The 19,531-nt window shown below is 37.9% G+C and overlaps 1 protein-coding gene across 1 annotated transcript in view; it reads left to right on the top strand.

Moving 5' to 3' along the window:
- TSPAN8 (tetraspanin 8) overlaps positions 1-19,164 on the top strand; it is a 162,896-nt gene extending 143,732 nt beyond the window's left edge. The window contains exons 5-10 of the mRNA XM_060114164.1: positions 5,464-5,601; positions 7,042-7,116; positions 7,215-7,322; positions 9,815-9,949; positions 13,323-13,406; positions 19,111-19,164. Of these exons, the coding sequence (XP_059970147.1) occupies positions 5,464-5,601; positions 7,042-7,116; positions 7,215-7,322; positions 9,815-9,949; positions 13,323-13,406; positions 19,111-19,164 (594 nt within the window). The remainder of the gene's footprint in view (positions 1-5,463; positions 5,602-7,041; positions 7,117-7,214; positions 7,323-9,814; positions 9,950-13,322; positions 13,407-19,110) is intronic.
- Positions 19,165-19,531: the final 367 nt, after the last annotated feature.

Raw genomic sequence — 19,531 nt, forward strand, 5'->3', positions numbered from 1 at the left:
GTCACCGGTGTAACTCAGCAGTTGACTGGCGATCAAGCCTCCTGACATCAAGATAAGATTAGCATGATCCCCTGTGCCCCACGGCACACTGTTCCATGGGTGTCAAAAGTCTTACCAAGATTTCTGCGGGTCTGGAGGAAGTTTAGTTCCTACAATTAATTCTAGCTCTGGTCTTTGGATTCCACACACACTGTCTCTGTTCTGTACCACAGTGTCACAAGTGTGGAAAGAGTGTGTTTGGGGGGGTGGGAGAAGGGTGAGCATGTGGGAGGGTTGGTCTGTCAGTTTCACTTAACACGGTGCCTGGCACCATTTCCTGGCTCCCCTGCTTCCATTCTCCCAGCTCGCTTCTTCCCAGGGGTGTTCCGCCCTGCAAGTTACGATTCTTATCTCACGCAGGGCAGTTACCTTGTTCTTTGTTATCTGGGCTCTTGCCACTATTCAGGCTCACGCTCCTAGGGCCCTTTCGAAGTATTTGCCTAAATAAAGTTTCCCTCTCTAAGAGGAATGTTGATTCCTATTTAATAATTATTAAGATATTATTAAAACAGAAATTAAGGTAATGCATTTCCTATTAAAACTTAAACCACGGTGCAGTTACATGCCATTGGACATAGCCTAGTTGAAAGAAATATTAAAAGCAAAAGCAAATTGACATCTGTTCTGATTCCCTTTTTAAAAGGATTTTTTTTGGACTTTTTTCCTTGCTCTCTCACTCTGTTTCTCTCCTTCTTTTCCTTCTTTCTTTCCTTCCTTCCTGCCTTTTTCCCCTTCCTTCTCTCCTTCCCTCTTTCTTTTCCCTTTCCTTTCCTTTTTCCCTTTCCCTTTCTTTCATTTTCTCTTCTTTCCTTTCTTTTATTTCCTCTTCTCTCTTTCCTTTTCTTTTCTTTTCCTTAAAATTTGCTTTCTACCATTAGAGAACCCAGAGAATCACAGTGGCAATTCTCTGCCTCTTCATTCTGTGCCTCACCATGGTGAAGAAATTGAATGGGGGATAGGTGTGGCAATAGTTGGTAACATTCTAGTCCATCAGGATTTCATTTGTTGTTTTATAGTGATATAAATATATCTGTGACTTCTTGATGCCCTTGGACTCTGGGATTTGAGTCCTGGAAGAGTATTTGAAGATTCTTAGAATCATTTAGAAGCTGATGTTTGACTTTGGGACTCAGAGCACAGAGATTAAAAGCTATTGATTTAGAGGGTGCTTTGGGCTTTTTAAGATGTGTATGCAACCTGTATTTTATTTTTAAATTTTATTTTATTTCTGTTTGATATGGGAACATTTTACTTCCCCCCAGTGCTTCTGGTAAACAAACTTGGTGTTTAGTCTAAGAAATCACACACATTGAATGTATTAAAGAACTGTTGTCCTTGAGAGGGTGTTACTATGAATCTGGGGATAAGAATGACTTAATAGAGCTAGGCAGCATCTTTAGTTACATTTTGACTCTTGTGCTCTGTCAGCCTCTAACCCTAAACAAAAGTCAGTATCTTCCAGGACGATTTTAACCAGCTTGACTTACGTGAAATTGGCTTGATTTATTTTTATTCAAAGTCAGTGACAAAGGATCAAGACTGTGCAGAAAACTGAATTTTACTAGTGGAAAAACAGAGGAAGAAGTTTTAGAAGGAGAAACCTGAGTGCAAACACAGAAAACAAGGATGTCAGGATGTCTTTATGAACATCTTTTAGCAAAGCTTTTGGTGCTAAAGTGTCTCTTAGGGATGCCTTGTTCTCCATCAGGATGAACTCAGCCCTGCATGAGGCAAAATGTATGCACAGCCATCCTTGTCCCAGGAGATCCTTTATAATCCAAAGAAGACCCTCAGCCCTCTTCTTCAAAGTTCAGCCATGTCCCTTTCTGTAGAAATTCTCCCCTTGTTCTAAGACACACACAGACAGTGTTCATCCAAGGCAGCTTTTAAAACTCTGCTGTCTTTCCCCTGGAACAAATACCTGAACTCAGATTTCTGTTTCTTTTCTGAATAAGAATAGCCACTTGTTGGGCTGGACTTGAAGCAGTGATCCTCAGGTAGCCAACACATAGCTTTCTGGCCACTCTGGCAGTGGATCATTCTGCCCAGATCAGTCTCAGAGAAGTGCCTCATTAGCTGCCAAATAAGTGCTGGCTGCACTATCCAGGTCTCACTGGTAGGTATTTGACCTACTGTTTCTATATCTGAACTGACTAACCAAGTCTTCATAACTCAGCCATTGAGGCTTGAACTGTCTTAGATACCTTAGGGTTTTCCTGCATTGGCCACAATGTACTAGTGAAGCAGTTTTTGATGGTGAGTAGATAGAATGGGGTTACTAATGCTGCTTTTTTTGGGTTTTTTTTTGTCATTACCTATTTTGACTCAGTTACCATGCCTGTTTATTAACGAAACTGATTTCTTAGCTCCAGTCTTAACAAGCAAACCAACAACAACAATAAAAAAAAACAGAAAACCTGAAAAAGAGACAAAAAGAAAATCTTTAGGACATAACCCAGCTTTCTAAATGTAAATCGAAACATTGTCTGTAAGCATAGACTCTTAGAGACAAAGGAAGCCTTAGGTATCACAGAGGCTGATACCTTTATAAGTGAGAAACTGGAGCCCAGTAGGGTTAGTTGACTGTTCTATGGTTAGAAACTTAGTTATTTATAAAGACTCTGACTGGAATATAGATTTTGGTTTTTAGTGCTCTTACAACTTTAGCATATTCCTTCCTCCTGATTATCAAATAAAGGTTTTGTCTAGGCTATGAGTTGATATAAAAAGTCTTTAAAAATGTAAAGATCATGAATAGTAGTGTGTGTTTGTTTGCTTGTTTTGTTTTTTATTTTGGTATTTCCTGTTAAAGGAGCTGGTCTACATGCTGTGCAGCAGATTCCAAGAGGCAGTCTCTGAGCTAGTGTAAGACCTAGTGGTCTACCTAGAAATAGCCCAGTAGATAGAGGTCATAAGAGGTAGATGGACTACACATAGCACTCAAATATAACAGAGGCACAAGGTTTCACTTTTTAATTGTGATTTACTTCTGGACATATCTGTAGAGCAAGAGATAGATTGAGGCTAGGTGTTATGAAAGTGATAAAGAGTATACATGTGGGGGAGAGAAGAACCAAATTATGCAGAATGGGTAGCCCAACCATCATAATGGGCCCTAGGATATTTTCCTCAATATCCCATTACTAAATAGTCAGTCAAAATAAAGAGTTTCTGGAAGACTCTATAGACTATGCTTCCTGGGAAGAAGGAGATAGACTTGATATGGAATATTAGAAACTAGACTTATTTTATTTTCTTAGTTTAAATTTTTGTTTGTTTTGGCAAATGTATAGACCTATGTAATCACTATTACAATCAAAATGCAAAGCGTTTGTATTAACTCATAAAAGTTCCTTCATATCCCATTGCAGTCAGTTCCTTCTTTCCTTTATACTCTGCTCAAAGGCCACACTGCTCTGATTTCTATCATCATAGCTTAGATTTACCTATTCTTTTTTATTTATTCCCCAAATGGATACTTTTTAACATTGAAATATAGTTGATTTACAATGTTGTGTTAATTTCTGCTGTACAGCAAAGTGACTCAGTCATGCATATATATTCTTTTTCATATTCTTTTCCATTCTGGTTTATCACAGAATATTGAATATAGTTCCCTGTGCTATACAGTAGGACCTAGTTGTTTATCCATTCTATAGATAATAGTTTACATCTGCTAATACCACATTCTCAGTCCTTCCGTTCTCCACTCCCCTCCCCCTTGGCAACCACAAGTCTGTTCTCTACGAGTCTGTTTCTGTTTCATAAAAGTTCACTTGTGTCATATTTTAGATTCCACATATGTTATGTCATATGGTATTTGTCTTTCTCTTTCTGACTTACTTCACTTAATATGATAATCTCTAGGTCCATGCATGTTGCTGCACATAGCATTATTTCATTCTTTTTGATGGCTGAGTAATATTCCATTGTATATATATACACACACACACACACACACACACACACACACACATATATATACACATACACTACATCGTCTTTATCCATTCATCTGTCTATGGACATTTAGGTTGTTTCCATGTTTGTCTATTGTAAATAGTGCTGCTATGAACATAGGGGTGCATATATCTTTTTGAATTGTAGTTTTGTCTGGATATATGCCCAGGAGTGGGATTGCTGGATCATATGACAACTCTATTTTTAGTTTTTTGAGGAACCTCCATACTGTTTACCATAGTAACTGTACCAACTTACATTCCCACCAACAGTGTAGGAGGGTTCCCCTTTCTCCATACCCTCTCCGGAATTTGTTTTTTTGTAAACTTTCTAATGATGACCATTCTGACCTGTGTGAGATGGTACCTCATTGTAGTTTTGACTCACATTTCTCTAATAATTAACAATGTTGAACATCCTTTCATGTGCCTGTTAGGCATCTGTATGTCTTCTTTGAAGAAATGTCTATTTAGCTCTTCTGCCCATTTTTTGATTGGGTTGTTTGTTTTTTTTGTTGTTGAGTTGCATGAGCTGTTTGTATATTTTGGAAATTCATCCCTTGTGAGTCGCATTGTCTGCAATATTTTCTTCCATTCCATAGGTTGTCTTTTCGTTTTGTTTATGGTTTCCTTTGTTATGCAAAAGCTTGTAAGCTTGATTAGGACCAATTTGTTTATTTTTGCATAGATTTACCTATTCTTTTTTTTTTTTTTCGGTATGCGGGCCCCTCACTGTTGTGGCCTCCCCCGCTGCAGAGCACAGGCTCCGGACGCGCAGGCTCCGGACGCGCAGGCTCAGCGGCCATGGCTCACGGGCCCAGCCGCTCCGCGGCATATGGGATCCTCCCAGACCGGGGCACGAACCCGTATCCCCTGCATCGGCAGGCGGACTCTCAACCACTTGCGCCACCAGGGAGGCCCTGATTTACCTATTCTTGAATGCCATATGAATGGAATCATACAGCAATCACTCTTTTGAATATGGTTTATTTAGCTCAATGTAATGTTTTTGAGAGTCACTCATATTGTTGAGTCTATCTGTTTGAGGAACTTAGGCTTTATAATTTAAATAATTAAACTGCCATAAAAACATACTTTATGATGCTACTGTCAGGTATAAAACACAAAATATGCAAATCAAAGATCACATCGTGGGTGAAACTACCGGTCTTTCTAAGCTTTTTAGAATAATTGATGTTTTAAAAGCCTATTTCATTTCTTCCATCCAACGTCCAATATATCATCTTCAAAAATATAAAATTGGAAACATTATCTGAACAAGTAATACCTCAATAGAATAGAATGTAAGTGCCTCGAAGGCAGGAATTTTTGCTTGTTTACATCCTTGAGGTATCTCAAGGTCCTAGAACAGGGCCTGGCACAACAGTAGTTACCCAGTGGATATTTGTTGAATAAAAAACATCAAGAAAAGGAATTTTCTGTCATTGATCTTTTTCATTTTCAGATTCTCAGTCCTGGGGATGCTACCATTAACCCCTATATTGCTGTGAATATCTTGATTGTTGTGGGTGCTATCATCATGATTCTGGGTTTCCTGGGATGTTTTGGTGCCATGAAAGAAAACCAGTTCATGCTTGTTTTGGTGAGTTTTCCCAACAAATCCCGATACCCAACCTTCAGACTTTAAGGATTATCTCCCATCCCCATTGTCTGTCAAAAGGACTTGCCAAGATTGATGAAACTCTCTCACTTTTGTTTAGAGGGTTTGGTTGTGGAAGCTAATATATTTATCTTAGATTAGAGGATACTGTGAGAGAAGACAAATTTTAGTTACTCATTCAGTCATTCATTCAATTACTAAGTACCTGCTATATGCCAGATACTGTGCTAAAAGATACATAGGTATGAAAACAATTAGAACCCATTAGGGAAGATTGACAAGTAAACAATTAGCAACAGTGAAGGTGACCCAAGAGGAGAAGGGCAAGGATAGAGAAGGGAACTTTCAAGCCAGAAGCAGAAGTGAATAAGGTGTTTGTATGGGTGAGTGTGTGATGAGCTTTCCAGGGAGAGGACCTGGCAGTACAATGCTAGCATGTTTGGGGAACTGCAAAGCCTTGGGTATGGCTAGAGAGTGCAAGGGCTATTTTCAGTAAATAATGGAAGATGGGTCTGGGTGTGGGCTACAGTCAAATCATAGTCCATGCTAAGAAAATTGTAAGGGTGTGAGATAATCAAATTTGTCCCTTAGAAAGCTTCAGGGATGGATTGGGTTGGGATAACCCACAGATATTCACTTTTAACACATATACAGTAGAAAATAATAAATGGGTATAGAAAAAAATGTTAGAAAAGTTCATCAAGTATTTACTAGATAGAAATCTGACATGAGTTTATCAGAGCTCATCTAAACTTGTTTCTCTGATAAAAGTAGTATTGTGTTAGTCCCTGAACAAATAATTTTTAACTGATGGTTGATTATGAGGGAAGGTAAAGATAGAGTTTTAATGGGACTCTAATAGCATCCCTGGTGGTTGCTTTTTGATTAATAAGGCCTCATTTGCAATTTGGGGAATTTAATTACTTGAGGAGCTTGTTTTAACAAAAAAACTAATTTGTGGGATCCTCCAAAAGTAGGATTTGGTAGATCTGAGGCAGATTTCAGGACTCTATATTTATAACAAGACCCCAGGTGATTCTAATAGTGGTAGAGATGTTTTGTATTCAGTTCTGAAGTTTGTCTTGAAGTTTGAGTTTGTGTTTGATGAAGGACGAGAAAGATCATATTCAAATAACTTCATCTAAGTTTTCAAACTTCCCTCCATTCAACATCATACCGATGCATACAGTCCTATCAATCGATTTTAGTTTTAACCATTTTCCTTAGTCAGTCTTTGGAGAAAATGTTTCTGAGTAGTAATGACCCCAATTTTGATTCTTGAGGCAAAGGATGGAATAAATGAAGAGTTAATACTCCAACTGTAATATGATCCCAACTGCAGAAAGAAGCATGGTGCCAAAATGTCCCTAGATGTTACTGAATGTACTGGGTGTAATATATATTCCTTTTCTTTTCTTTCAGTTTTTCGTAGGATTGATTCTGATCCAACTTCTGCAAGTGGTGGCAGGTATCCTAGGAGCTACTAACAAATCTAAGGTGTGTACACGTATGATACTTAATAATCTTGGAAAAGTCTGAAAAATTGACATGCTACCTCTGGCATGAATAATTTAACAATACTTTTCAATTTTCAGACTGAACGTGCTCTGAATGAGACTCTCCAGACTAATGTACATCTTTTGAGTGCAACAAATGAAAATGGAAAACTATTCCAGAAAGCCTTTTCTGAAATTCAAGAAAAGGTAATTAGAATTTGTAAGTTATCTGGAGAGTTGGACATAGTTCTCTGTTTACTTAATTTTTAACAGGTGTATTCTTTAAAGATTGAAAAATGTCTCTCCCTTCTGCAGATTTTGACTGATTATTCTGTCACTATGCCATAAGAAAAATCCAGGAATATTTCTAATTTTTTTCCCACCTTCTTACGAAGTTCTGAGGCAGCTTAGGACAGAGATTAAGAAGATATGTTTATGAAAGATTAAGCCTTGATTGAGCCAGATCAATAAGGGTTTTAATGTTTACCATTTAGAAGGATAGTGTGTTTGGGATGCTTGGAGTTTCTCTCTCTCCTCTGCCTCCATGCCCACGCTTCTCTCATAAAATTAATTATAGCTATCATTTATTGCTACTTAGTATGTACCAGATTTACATTCAGTAGCTCATTTAATTCTCACAACAACTCTATGAGATGGATAATATCGTTATCCTCATTATCTTTATTATACAGATGAGGGGATTATGACTTCGAGAGGTCTGACAGCTAACAAGTGATGGGGTTAGAATTTGAATACAGATCTGTCTGACTCACTAATTCTTTTTAATCAGTACAGTAGCCCTTCCAGTATATATGTATGTATGTATTTACTTTGGCTACTTCACTGTCTTCAGGGTGAAGTCAAAATTTGGGCAGGTATTGAAGGTATTCTACTATCTGGATCCTACCTAATATTTTAACTTTACTAAATACTACTCCATGAAGAAAGCACTCTAGTCCAACCAGGTTTGTTTTCTCAGGATCTCTTAAACAAATCTGCCTTCCTGACTTTGCATCATTCCTCATCCTTGGAATGTACTTACTACTTTTCTTTCTTTACAAATACTACATATACTTTGAGGTTTGACTAAAGTATTGCTCTGTGAAACTCCTCCCAACCACATCTTCTTTACTCAGAATTTCCATCATATTAACTACATGTAGCATTTATTTCACATATGTCATAGAAATCCTCCTAATCTTAGAGGGGAGCTAGATTTTACAGGACATTTAACCTGACTTCTCATTAATTGAAGCATTTTATGTTAATGTTCACACACCCTCTAATTAAATATTGAAGAGCTGAAAGTTTGCCCATTTTTGCCCATTCCATCCCATTCCCTTTACATCTAAGTCTGATGATTAATGTGTTCTTTCTTAATTTGAAACAAAATCTTCCTCCCTAGAATTTATATCATTTAGTCTTAGTTCTTCCTTCTGGAATTTCAGAAGAAAAAAAATCTACTCCTACATATTGCAATTTTTTCTTTGAAAATGGCTTCTTGTATGACTTCTAAAAGCTTTGATTTTGAACTTGTTTCTTGAACTATTTATCAGATGACATTTTTCCAGAGCATTCCCCAGTTCCTATTTGGATAGACCCCAGCTTGTAAAAATTCTGCTTAAAGCATCATTTCCAGGAGCTGAAACCTGATATGATTTAGTCTCTGTTTAACTTCCTCTGTGTTGTGTTTTTCCTAGCTCCCCCAGAGCTGTATTCCTTGATTCTCTCTCCTCCAGGATTATTCCCACTTTAGAGTCCAGATTAATCCAGGTTTAAAAGCAGGAAGAATTTAGGCAACTCAGTTTCTCCACTGAGTGGGACCAAGCATCCTTGATCTTCCCTGCTTGCTGATCTAGGACAAAATGTACTACAGGTAACCACTGGGTCTCTAGGTTGGGTCCTGCATCATACTTGTTGCACGTTGTCCCTGGTATCCAAGGTCTTAGTGCCAACCATAGGGTTTTAAATGTTCTGTTTGATGTAGCACAATTCTGAATTACTTCTGCTCTTGTACACAAATTCTGTGCCTGAAGCTCCTTGGGTTCCCAGGACTATGGTTCTCTTTTATTGTCTATTCTGTCTTTTTTTTTTGCGGCACGCGGGCCTCTCACTGTTGTGGCCTCTCCCGTTGCAGAGCACAGGCTCCGGACGCGCAGGCTCAGTGGCCATGGCTCACGGGCCCAGCCGCTCCACAGCATGTGGGATCTTCCCGGACCGGGGCGCGAACCCACGTCCCCTGCATCGGCAGGTGGACTCTCAACCACTGTGCCACCAGGGAAGCCCAGAAATTTCACTTTTTAAACCTCTCATCTTTTTTGAGTAAAAGTTCTTTAAAGAGACCTTGACTCTCTCATGAACTCTCTGGAAGCTTCTTTTCTAAGACCTAAGAAGCATAAATCTGATTCTGCCCCTCTCTTTTTTCATTAAAAACTAGAAGGTGAATTTTTTATATTCTCTCCAAGTTCTTCAGACTTTTTCATTTGAAACTCTATTTTTTCCTTCATTAACATGAAGGCCAAAATGGAAGATTCCTTCATTTTTGTTTCTTCATTCAGGGAGTTAGGTGAGGTGACTTATACGATATTCTAGTATAAGAAACATCTTCATAGTGGTTTCAGAAGAATGTGATTCAATGTATTGACAACGTTTTTGTCTTCTCTCGTGACTGTTTTTCATATCTACTTTTCATCAAACAGTTAAAATGTTGTGGTTTGATCAGTGGAGCTTCTGACTGGGGAAATAATTTTCAATACTATTACAAGTCATGTGAATGTCCAAGTGCATCAGATTCTTCTTGTATAAAGTATGATGGAAAAACTATTTACAAACAGGTGAGAACAAATCAAATTTGGCACAGTAAGTGCTTCTGTTGTTTTTTTTTTCCACAATGAAAGTCTCTACAAAATATTAAATTGCAGCAATTACAATGGGAATCATGATGTAAAAGTCCCAGGAATTTCCCAAATAAAAAAGAAATCCTTATTTAAAGATAAAAGTGGATATAAAAAATGAAAGTATTTTATTTCTTCTATGAGTCTGGCATCATTTAAATTCAACTTTAGTAGATCAAAGAAACATTCTACTGCAAGGGGAGGCAAAGTACAAGCTAACAGATAAAAGTTTATTTTGTCCTCTCTTTGGCGACTTTAATCATTATTCTCCTCTATTTTTCTATTTTAACATAGGTCTTAGAAATCTATATTTTCACTTTAATTTTCAAAGTAAAGCTTTCTTTTTCTAATCAAAGTTTCTCTTTCTCAAGTAATTGTATTGGGTGTAAAGAAATAACTTGGGCTTTAGAGGTTTCCGCTCTGGTTGTTAAATGTACCTACCAATTTGCCTAATTATTGCTCCAATTGAGAATTTGCCACATGCCTTTAAAGTCAATTGAAAAACTTAGGGGACTTCCCTGGTGGTCCAGTGGTTACAACTCTGTGCTTCCACTGCAGGGGGCACATCCCTGGTTTGGAAATTAAGATCCCGCTTGCCACTTGGCACAGCCAAAAAAAAAAAAGAAAAACTTAGGTTTGTCTTTCATGTGTTGTAGATGACATATTTATGTCACTTGCGAATGTTAATATGTGGATGTTACATTTCTTATTATTGCTTAATTCATCAAATATTTATTGACCACTTCCTATGTACTGGCCTTTTACCAGTTGCTGGTAAATAAACCTAAATAGGGCGCAATGTCTGCACTCACAGAGTGAATGCTTTAATAGGGAAGAGAGAAAGATAATTAGGCAACTTCAATCCAGTGAACTATTGGTATTTCTTGGATAGGACCAGGCACAAGATATGATGGGACCCATTTAACTCAGTCTTTGGGGTTCAAGATACAGCTTCCTGCAGGACATGATATGTCTCTTACCATAGGGCTTTACATAATTTGTTCCTTCTGCCTGGAAGGAAAGTGTACAGAAATGACAGTTGATATTAATGTTTCATTTATTTGCTGTTATTCTTCACTGCTTACTAGGTGTCAGACAGACCTTTGCTGGAATCAGACATGCTTGTGGACCCTCTAGGAGATTATAGTCTAGATGAGAGAGAGATACGTGAAAGCTATTATAGTCCAGTGAGTTAATTTCTGTAATCCCTAAAGAATATTTTCAATCTAGCATTGGTTTAGTAATGGCTACTGAGGTTAATTATATACTAGGAAATAGAAAGTACCTCAGGGGAAATGTCTCACCTGTTGACTATCACATCCCTTTTATTAATTTTATCAAAATAAAGGAGACTGTTCTGAAGGGAAATTGCTGTTACTAGTATTTAAAGTAACACATGGGGGAGAAGTTATCTATCAGATTACAGAGCTACCATGTCTTTTCATCATCAAAGTAATATCATTAAAATTTTTCATTATTAATTTTTATGTTCCTCCCTTCTCTCCTCCTCTCTATGTAATTTTAGTGACACAATATCCACAAGAAGGAGGGGAAATAACTATGGTGTAAGAAAATGTGGTTTCCACTTAGGATAATGAGGAAATTAGTAAATTAAATTGGAGATTGCTATCTGTGTCCTGTTAAAGATTCAACTCGAAGATGTGTTTCCTCAGGATAGATTTTGAAATGCCCTAGCATTATCCTGAAAAATAATAGATATTCCCTCCAAATTCACACATAATTCAGCTGAAGATAGACTTATGGCTGCACCCGTTTCCCAAAAGGAAGATCATAAATTCATGAAAGACTTCCATCTGCCTTGTGTCACTTGCAAGAAGTCTGGAAAAATAAGAAATCTGGAATGGCCATAATTCACATTCTCTTTTCCCCTCCCTTTTGCCAAGATAACCTGGTTATCTAGAGGGGGAGGGGGGAGAAAACCCCTAAAATATAATGAATGTGACTCAGTAGATACCATTAATCTCATAGTTAATCTTAGATGAGGTAATAATTTCCTCTAATGTTTACCACTTTGGATCAGATGAGAATAGAGAAACCCATTACATTCAGGAATGAAGGGGAAGAGACTGTCTTAACCTCACAGAGAACTTTTATTTTATTTAACAAATAGCAATATTTTGTTAGCCCTTTGCACATATAAGACCATCATAGGGATTATATATTTTCTGGCAATACAGACAATAACACTATTAGATTGTATATTATTTTTCCGTTTTTAAAATTATTCATATAATTTACAATTGTTGAAATTTTTAGGTCTTGTCTAAAATATGTTAAGCTTGAAATTTCATGCTGGTTTGAATAAATGTTTAAAAATGTGGCAGAGAGGCAAATTTCTAAATTCTCTTTTTTGTCTAAAGTAAGAGCATAACAGTGGACATAATGATTTTTTTTCCTTTTTAAGGTAAAAATAACCCGGACACATATTAAGGGATTTTTGAAAAAAAACTTGTTTTAAAAATGAAAATGTAGGGACTCCCCTGGTGGCTCAGTGGTTAAGAATCCACCTGCCAATGTAGGGAACATGGGTTCGATCCCTGGTCCAGGAAGATGCCACATGCCACGGAGCAACTAAGCCTGTGCACCACAACTACTGAGCCTGCACTCTAGAGTCCGTGAGCCACAACTGCTGAGCCTGTGTGCCACAACTACTGAGCCTGCACTCTAGAGTCCATGAGCCACAACTACTGAGCCCGTGTGCCACAACTACTGAAGCCCGTGTGCCTAGAGCCTGTGCTCTGCAACAAGAGAAGCCACTGCAATGAGAAGCCTGCGCACCACAACGAACAGTAGCCCCTGCTCGTTGCAACTAGAGAAAACCCGCAAACAGCAACGAAGACCCAACATGCCAAAAAATAAATTAAAAATTTTTTTAAATCATTAAAAAAAATGAAAATCTGCACTATAATTAGCTGAAACCTCAACAAGGGAACACTCTGCTGCAAGTTACAAACCTAAAAAATACACAGTCAAGGTGATAACAGCTCTAAAATGAACAATCAGAAGTTAGGATAAAATGAGTATTTATAACTAAATAGCCCTAGATTCAGTAATTAGGTAGTTGAAGCAAAACTTTGTTCCTCAAATGCTTCCTAATGTATGAACAAACCACAACAGTTATAACCTTTCAGAGGGGGGAAGGAACTTGGAGTGGCGGGAATAATCCAATTCCTTTCTGTTGAGTATGTTCCTTGATAGCAATGTAAAAAGTTAAACCAATAAATAAAAATTTGTACTGTACTAAAATAAGGTCAAAATTTGACTAAAAGTAATTTTTTAATGTTTTTAACAGTCATGCTTTTCTTTGATAAGAGGCTTATTTTCAAGACGTCTTTCCATAGTTATTGGACTAGCGTTTGGACTGGCAGCTGTTGAGGTATAGTATTATCTTGTATTATTAATTATTTGTTTATTCCCTTGTTTGCTCATTAATTTTTCTAACAAATATTTATGAAGAGCCAAATAAAAACCAGGTTCTTCAGAAAAGCACTGGGTACCAAGTGCCCAAGGCCCAGCATCTGCCTCTACTGGCCTTGGGTCTGGGGAGGGGATTATAGTCTTAGGAAATTGGCAGGACAGAAGCTATTATTTCTGAATGATCTGTCTCCTGGGGGAAGAAGTTGAATTAATTTCCACACAGTTCTTAGTCCCAGATATCCTTTTCCCATTGAAAACTAGCACACGTGTTAATGTTTCCTGAAGTTAGAAGAAGCACCAAACAAAGTGAAAACACAAGCTTTACAAGTTTTTAATCCCTCTTGCTGATTTTGAAACAGAAAATAAAAACTGAGCTCAAGAGTGTGGAGAACTGTTTTCCTGCTATTCTAGTCTAGAGAAATCTAACAAGTTCTAAAAGCTTGTTGACTTTGATTTTCTCACTGTAAGGACTATGGACTCACTTGGAGAAGTTTTTAAGGATGCTCTGCTTGAGGTTTCTGCATTTACTCTCATCAATTTGATTATTGACTTTGAAAAAAAAATCCTGTGTAGGATTTTTATCTTGCTAGACTCTGCTGGCATGGTGTTTTCAGAACCTGAAGGATTTTTTTTTTTTAACGTGGCCTGAAATTCTTTGCAAAAAGATGAAATAAAACTATTTCAGGGAAGTGTTTTTGTAATCATCCCAGATCTTGCTAATTTAGATATCAAGTGAGTCAAATTCACTCACCAGTCCACGTCAGGGCATTGGCAAGAATCCTAACGTTGTGAGGGGTCTCCCTAGTTAACGCCTCTGCGGGCTGGTTTGCTCAGCTAAGTGACTTCTACTTCACTCTCATGAAATATTGTGCAATGTTCTCCTTGGGTTTTCTGGTAGCTTTTACCTCTTACTTGTGCCACATCACTGTCAGAGAGTAATTTTAGCTGAGATTGAAGCAATTTAGTGTCCTAAGTGGTCTTTTAGGTTACCGGTGGAATTTCTCAGCCAACCATAAGAGAAAGGGCTGGAACTATGAGAAGCAAATTGGGCTATAAGCATGACCTCCTTGTAGCCCAAACGAATAGGTCCAAATATGAAGCATTTTCTGTTGGTAGATGCGGCTGTCTTCCTTTATGTCCGATATATGACCAAAGTCAAATGGTGCTGTGCGTTAGGTCTGTTTCTCTCAATTCTACCCACTGTAAAATGTCCTTTGTTTCTCTGCTTTGTATTTTGGGTTTATGCTAATTTAGAAATATGAGTTAATGGCTGTGGATGTAAGTGAGCAATCACACATATGTACTAACACATCCATAAACTAAAACACACACATGTGTTGGTAAAGTAGACTTTAAATGAGCCAGCTTTAAATGAAGTATTCAGGACTTCCCTGGTGGCACAGTGTTTAGGAATCTGCCTGCCAATGCAGGGGATAGGGGTTCGAGCCCTGGTCTGGGAAGATCCCACATGCTGTGGAGCAACTAAGCCCGTGCACCACAACTACTGAGCCTGCGCTCTAGAGCCTGTGAGCTACAATTACTGAGCCCATGTGCCACAACTAATGAAACCTTTGTGTCTAGATAGAGTCCATGCTCCGCAACAAGAGAAGCCACTGCAATGAGAAGCCCGTGCACCGCAACTAAGAGTAGCCCCTGCTCACCGCAACTAGATAAAGCCCACATGCAGCAACGATGACCCAACACAGCCAAAAATAAAATAAATTTATTAAAAAAATAATTGAGGTATTCAATGTAAGTGTCAAATTCCATCTTAGACTCAAATTCAGACAATTGACTTTGGCCACAACCCACAGATGCTTTTAAGAAGCTTCTCAAAAGCAAAGCCGGGGAAAAAAGGACATAATCAGCTGGGAAGATTGATGTCTCTCATATCATAGCCAAAGACATTGCCAAGAATCTAAAGACATCTGATGGAAAATAAGGTTACAAGAGGAATAGCATTTCAGTATTTTATGAAATTGGTATACTCCATGTGTTTGTTATATATTTAGATATTCTATTGGTTGTTCTAAATATATATATATATATATATATATATATATATATATATGAAAATACCTTACTGAAAACCTTTCATAGAGGAATTTTTAGGTATAGAATTTACATGGTAATATCACAAAATATAACCATTTCAAGTTATGCCAGTTAAGTGTGATTTCTAGACTTTATGTAGATATGATAAATAGTTGGTTCAAAGAACTGTTTGAAATTTTTTTTCATTCACTCTCTCAATAGAAAATCTGCCCTCCCTCTGGGATTTGAAGAGAAAGAAAAATCATTTTGTATTCCCTCTCATTTTTACTTAAAAAAATAGTTTTGAAAATAGTCTATAGCTAAGATAGCTATTCTATAAAAACGTATCCAAAAAATGTCCATCAGTCTGTCTTACAGTCTTTTTTTTTAATTTCCATGTCTCAGTCTGTCAATAGTCAGGTTTTTTTTTTTTTTAAGATGTTGGGAGTAGGAGTTTATTAATTGATTTATTTATTTTGGCTGTGTTGGGTCTTCGTTTCTGTGCGAGGGTTTTCTCTAGTTGTGGCAAGCGGGGGCCACTCTTCATCACGGTGCGTGGGCCTCTCACTATCGCGGCCTCTCTTGTTGTGGAGCACAGGCTCCAGACACACAGGCTCAGTAGTTGTGGCTCACGGGCCCAGTTGCTCCACAGCATGTAGGATCCTCCCAGACCAGGGCTTGAACCCGGGTCCCCTGCATTGGCAGGCAGATTCTCAACCACTGCGCCACCAGCAAAGCCCTGTCTTACAGTCTTAATACTAGTTGCCTAACACTTAGGCCCATCTACATTCTCTTTTCCCCAACTTCAAATTCAAGAAAACATAAAGATATATAGACAGAAAAATACTTCTGATAAGTATTTTTAAGAAGCAAATATCTCCCTGCAGAAAATACATTTAAACTATCTCCATAGAAAAATATCATATGAAAAAAAACACCCTCTGACGTTTACACCTTTGGTGTTAGTCTGTTTAGGTATAGTCTCTGATGGAATGGCCAATAGTTATTGTGAAGGCTCTGTTAAGAACATATACCTGAGGTATTCTTGTCAGGTAGGATGCTAGAAATCTATGCAAAATGCTTTATTTTGTAAGAAAATGTTATCTATAGACACTGGAATTCTCATTATTCTGCATTAACCAGACTATCATATCTCTCCTTATTTGACTGCAGCAACTTACAAGCACAAAAAATGATCAGCACTTTCTCTCCTCACTTTAATTAAGAAGAAGAAGAAGAAAAAAAAAAAGCCATTGACACTGCTAGTCACCACTTTGTAGGATAAAAGTTATCCTGACAGGAGGTCCCAGGAATGGATCCAGGAATGGTCCCAGGAATGGAGCAGTTAAAAGAGAGAAAAAATAATTTTACATTTTTTAGATGGCTTCAGAATATGGGGAGCGTGTGTACATTACTTAGCAAGTTTATTCTGAGTCTTAGCATACATTACTATAGGATGAATCTCTTAATTATTACCTATTTTTACGAACAATGATACATTTTCTTTTCAGAGGCAGTGAAATGCAAGAAAGTATGGTATTAACTGTCTAGTCTGCTGATGCAAGCTGGGCTTCTATTTCACGGACGTAACAGTGAAAGATGATAGCTGCCTTATCCCACTGTTTTGCCCATTTTCGTTTTTCTTTCCTGATACTCATCTCCCAGACTTAAGGCTTGGGACCAAAGCAAAAGACTAACTTGTAACATTTTCTCCGGTCATTCAAAAAGAATGACTTCTAGAACATTCTGAATGAAAGTCATTATTTTTGCAAAGAATTGGTGTCAATATTTTTAAAGATTTTTTGACTTGCACTATTTTTATTTTTATTTATTTATTTTTCCTGACTTCATTTTTATTTTATTTTTGTATTAGTTTCTGCTTTATAACAAAGTGAATCAGTCATACATATACATCTGCTCCCACATCCCTTTCCTCTTGCGTATCCCTCCCTATCCCACCCCTCCAGGCGGTCACCAAGCACCAAGCTGATCTCCCTGTACTATGCGGCCGCTTCCCACTATCTATCTACCTTACGTTTGGTACTGTATATATGTCCATGCCTCTCTCTCGCCTCATCACAGCTTACCCTTCCCCCTCCCCATATCCTCAAGTCCACTCTCAAGCAGGTCTGTGTCTTTATTCCTGTCCTACCCCTAGGTTCTTCATGACATTTTTTTTCTTAAATTCCATATGTATGTGTTAGCATACGGTATTTGTCTTTCTCTTTCTGACTTACTTCACTCTGTATGACAGACTCTAGGTCTATCCACCTCATTACAAATAGCTCAGTTTCATTTCTTTTTATGGCTGAGTAATATTCCATTATATATATGTGCCACATTTTCTTTATCCATTCATCCAATGATGGACACTTAGGTTGTTTCCATCTCTGGGCTATTGTGAATAGAGCTGCAATGAACATTTTGGTACATGTCTCTTTTTGAATTATGGTTTTCTCAGGGTATATGCCTAGTAGTGGGATTGCTGGGTCATATGGTAGTTATATTTTTAGTTTTTTAAGGAACCTCCATACTGTTCTCCATAGTGGCTGTACCAATTCACATTCCCACCAGCAGGACTTGCACTATTTTTAAAGTCTTTATTGAATTTGTTACAATATTGCTTCTGTTTTCTTTTTGGTTTTTTGGCCATGAGGCATGTGGGATCTTAGCTCCTGACCAGGGATCGAGCCCGCACCCCCTGCATTGGAAGGCGAAGTCTTAACCACTGGATGGCCAGGGAAGTCCCTCAATATTTTTTTTTGAAGGAAAACATATTGGGCAGCAGTTCTCATTTGAAAGGCATTTCCGGGAAAGAATTAGTAAGCAGGACATCTCCGTACAGTAGGAGCACTGGAGATGACTCAACATAAATGGCATCTCATCCTCTCCCTGACTCCCCTCAGAGGAGGCTGGTGGAGAGGAAACTTTCTATCTGCAATACACACAGGTTCTGTCATTTCTACATCAAAGCCACAGCATGCCACTCACCAACTTCAGAGCCAATTAGGGCAAGTGCTGGGGTCCCTCATTCTTGGGAGAGCCACTTAATGAGATGGAAATTATGCCCCAGATTTTCAGCTGTACATTTTCACTTCAAAGGAAATTCCTGAATGATGCTATTCCCCTTCAGTTTAGAAGCTTTTTAAGAAAAGAGTTACTTTTTCTTTCATTCCTCTTGGCGATGCCTAAAAATATGGCAAGAGAAATTCTAGACTCCTTGATTTTTATGTGGATGATCTAAACCAGATGATTATAAGCTTTTCATAGAAGCAGTAAGCATCTTTAGACCCAGAGGCCTGAGTTCCCCAGAGTTCCATGGCCATGCCCTACAGAAGGGTGTGTGTATTCCAAAAGGGTGGGTTGCTTCAGTGACAGCTGCTACTGCACAATCAAATAGGGCCAGTTAGAGGCAGACTGCTAACTGAAAACCCTGATTGAAACACAAAAATACTGAGTGCTTTCTCAATGTTAGAGTCTCTAATTTCCCAGGAAGAGAGATGACTTAGATAAATAACATTCGAATTGTCAGTAGCCAGAATCTTTTCATATACAATGTTCTTTTTATTTATAATACATCTAGTGTTTTACTTTAAATTCCATGTTAATCCTCTTATTTTATTTTCTAGGTACTTGGTCTGATATTTTCTATTGTCCTGTACTGCCAGATCAGGAAGAAATAAGTCTGTGGATGTGTCAAGTCATCATCGGTCAAACCCCTTTAAAATTTTGCTTCGGATCTGTAACTTTAAATATATGAGTGCTGTGTTAAGCGCAGCTGTCCTATTAAAATGTGTCATTTAGCTAGATCACAGAGATCTTCCAGTCATATTGAACATATTTAAGATTTCAGGGACACAAGGAAATTAGATGAATGTGCATTTTTCCTCAAAATAAAAGTAACATTGTTTACATTGATGCTTCTTCCTGTCTGATCTTTGTGTTCAGGTGGTACTGTGCTTAAAGCATTCATCTGGAGCCACCCAGTGGAATAATAATCTCTAAGTAACAGGACCATAGTTAGTTAAGGCAGTGCGTCTAGGCTTTTCA

This window comes from Mesoplodon densirostris, chromosome 11 (assembly GCF_025265405.1).
Source record: "Mesoplodon densirostris isolate mMesDen1 chromosome 11, mMesDen1 primary haplotype, whole genome shotgun sequence".
NCBI classification, from domain to species: domain Eukaryota; kingdom Metazoa; phylum Chordata; class Mammalia; order Artiodactyla; family Ziphiidae; genus Mesoplodon; species Mesoplodon densirostris.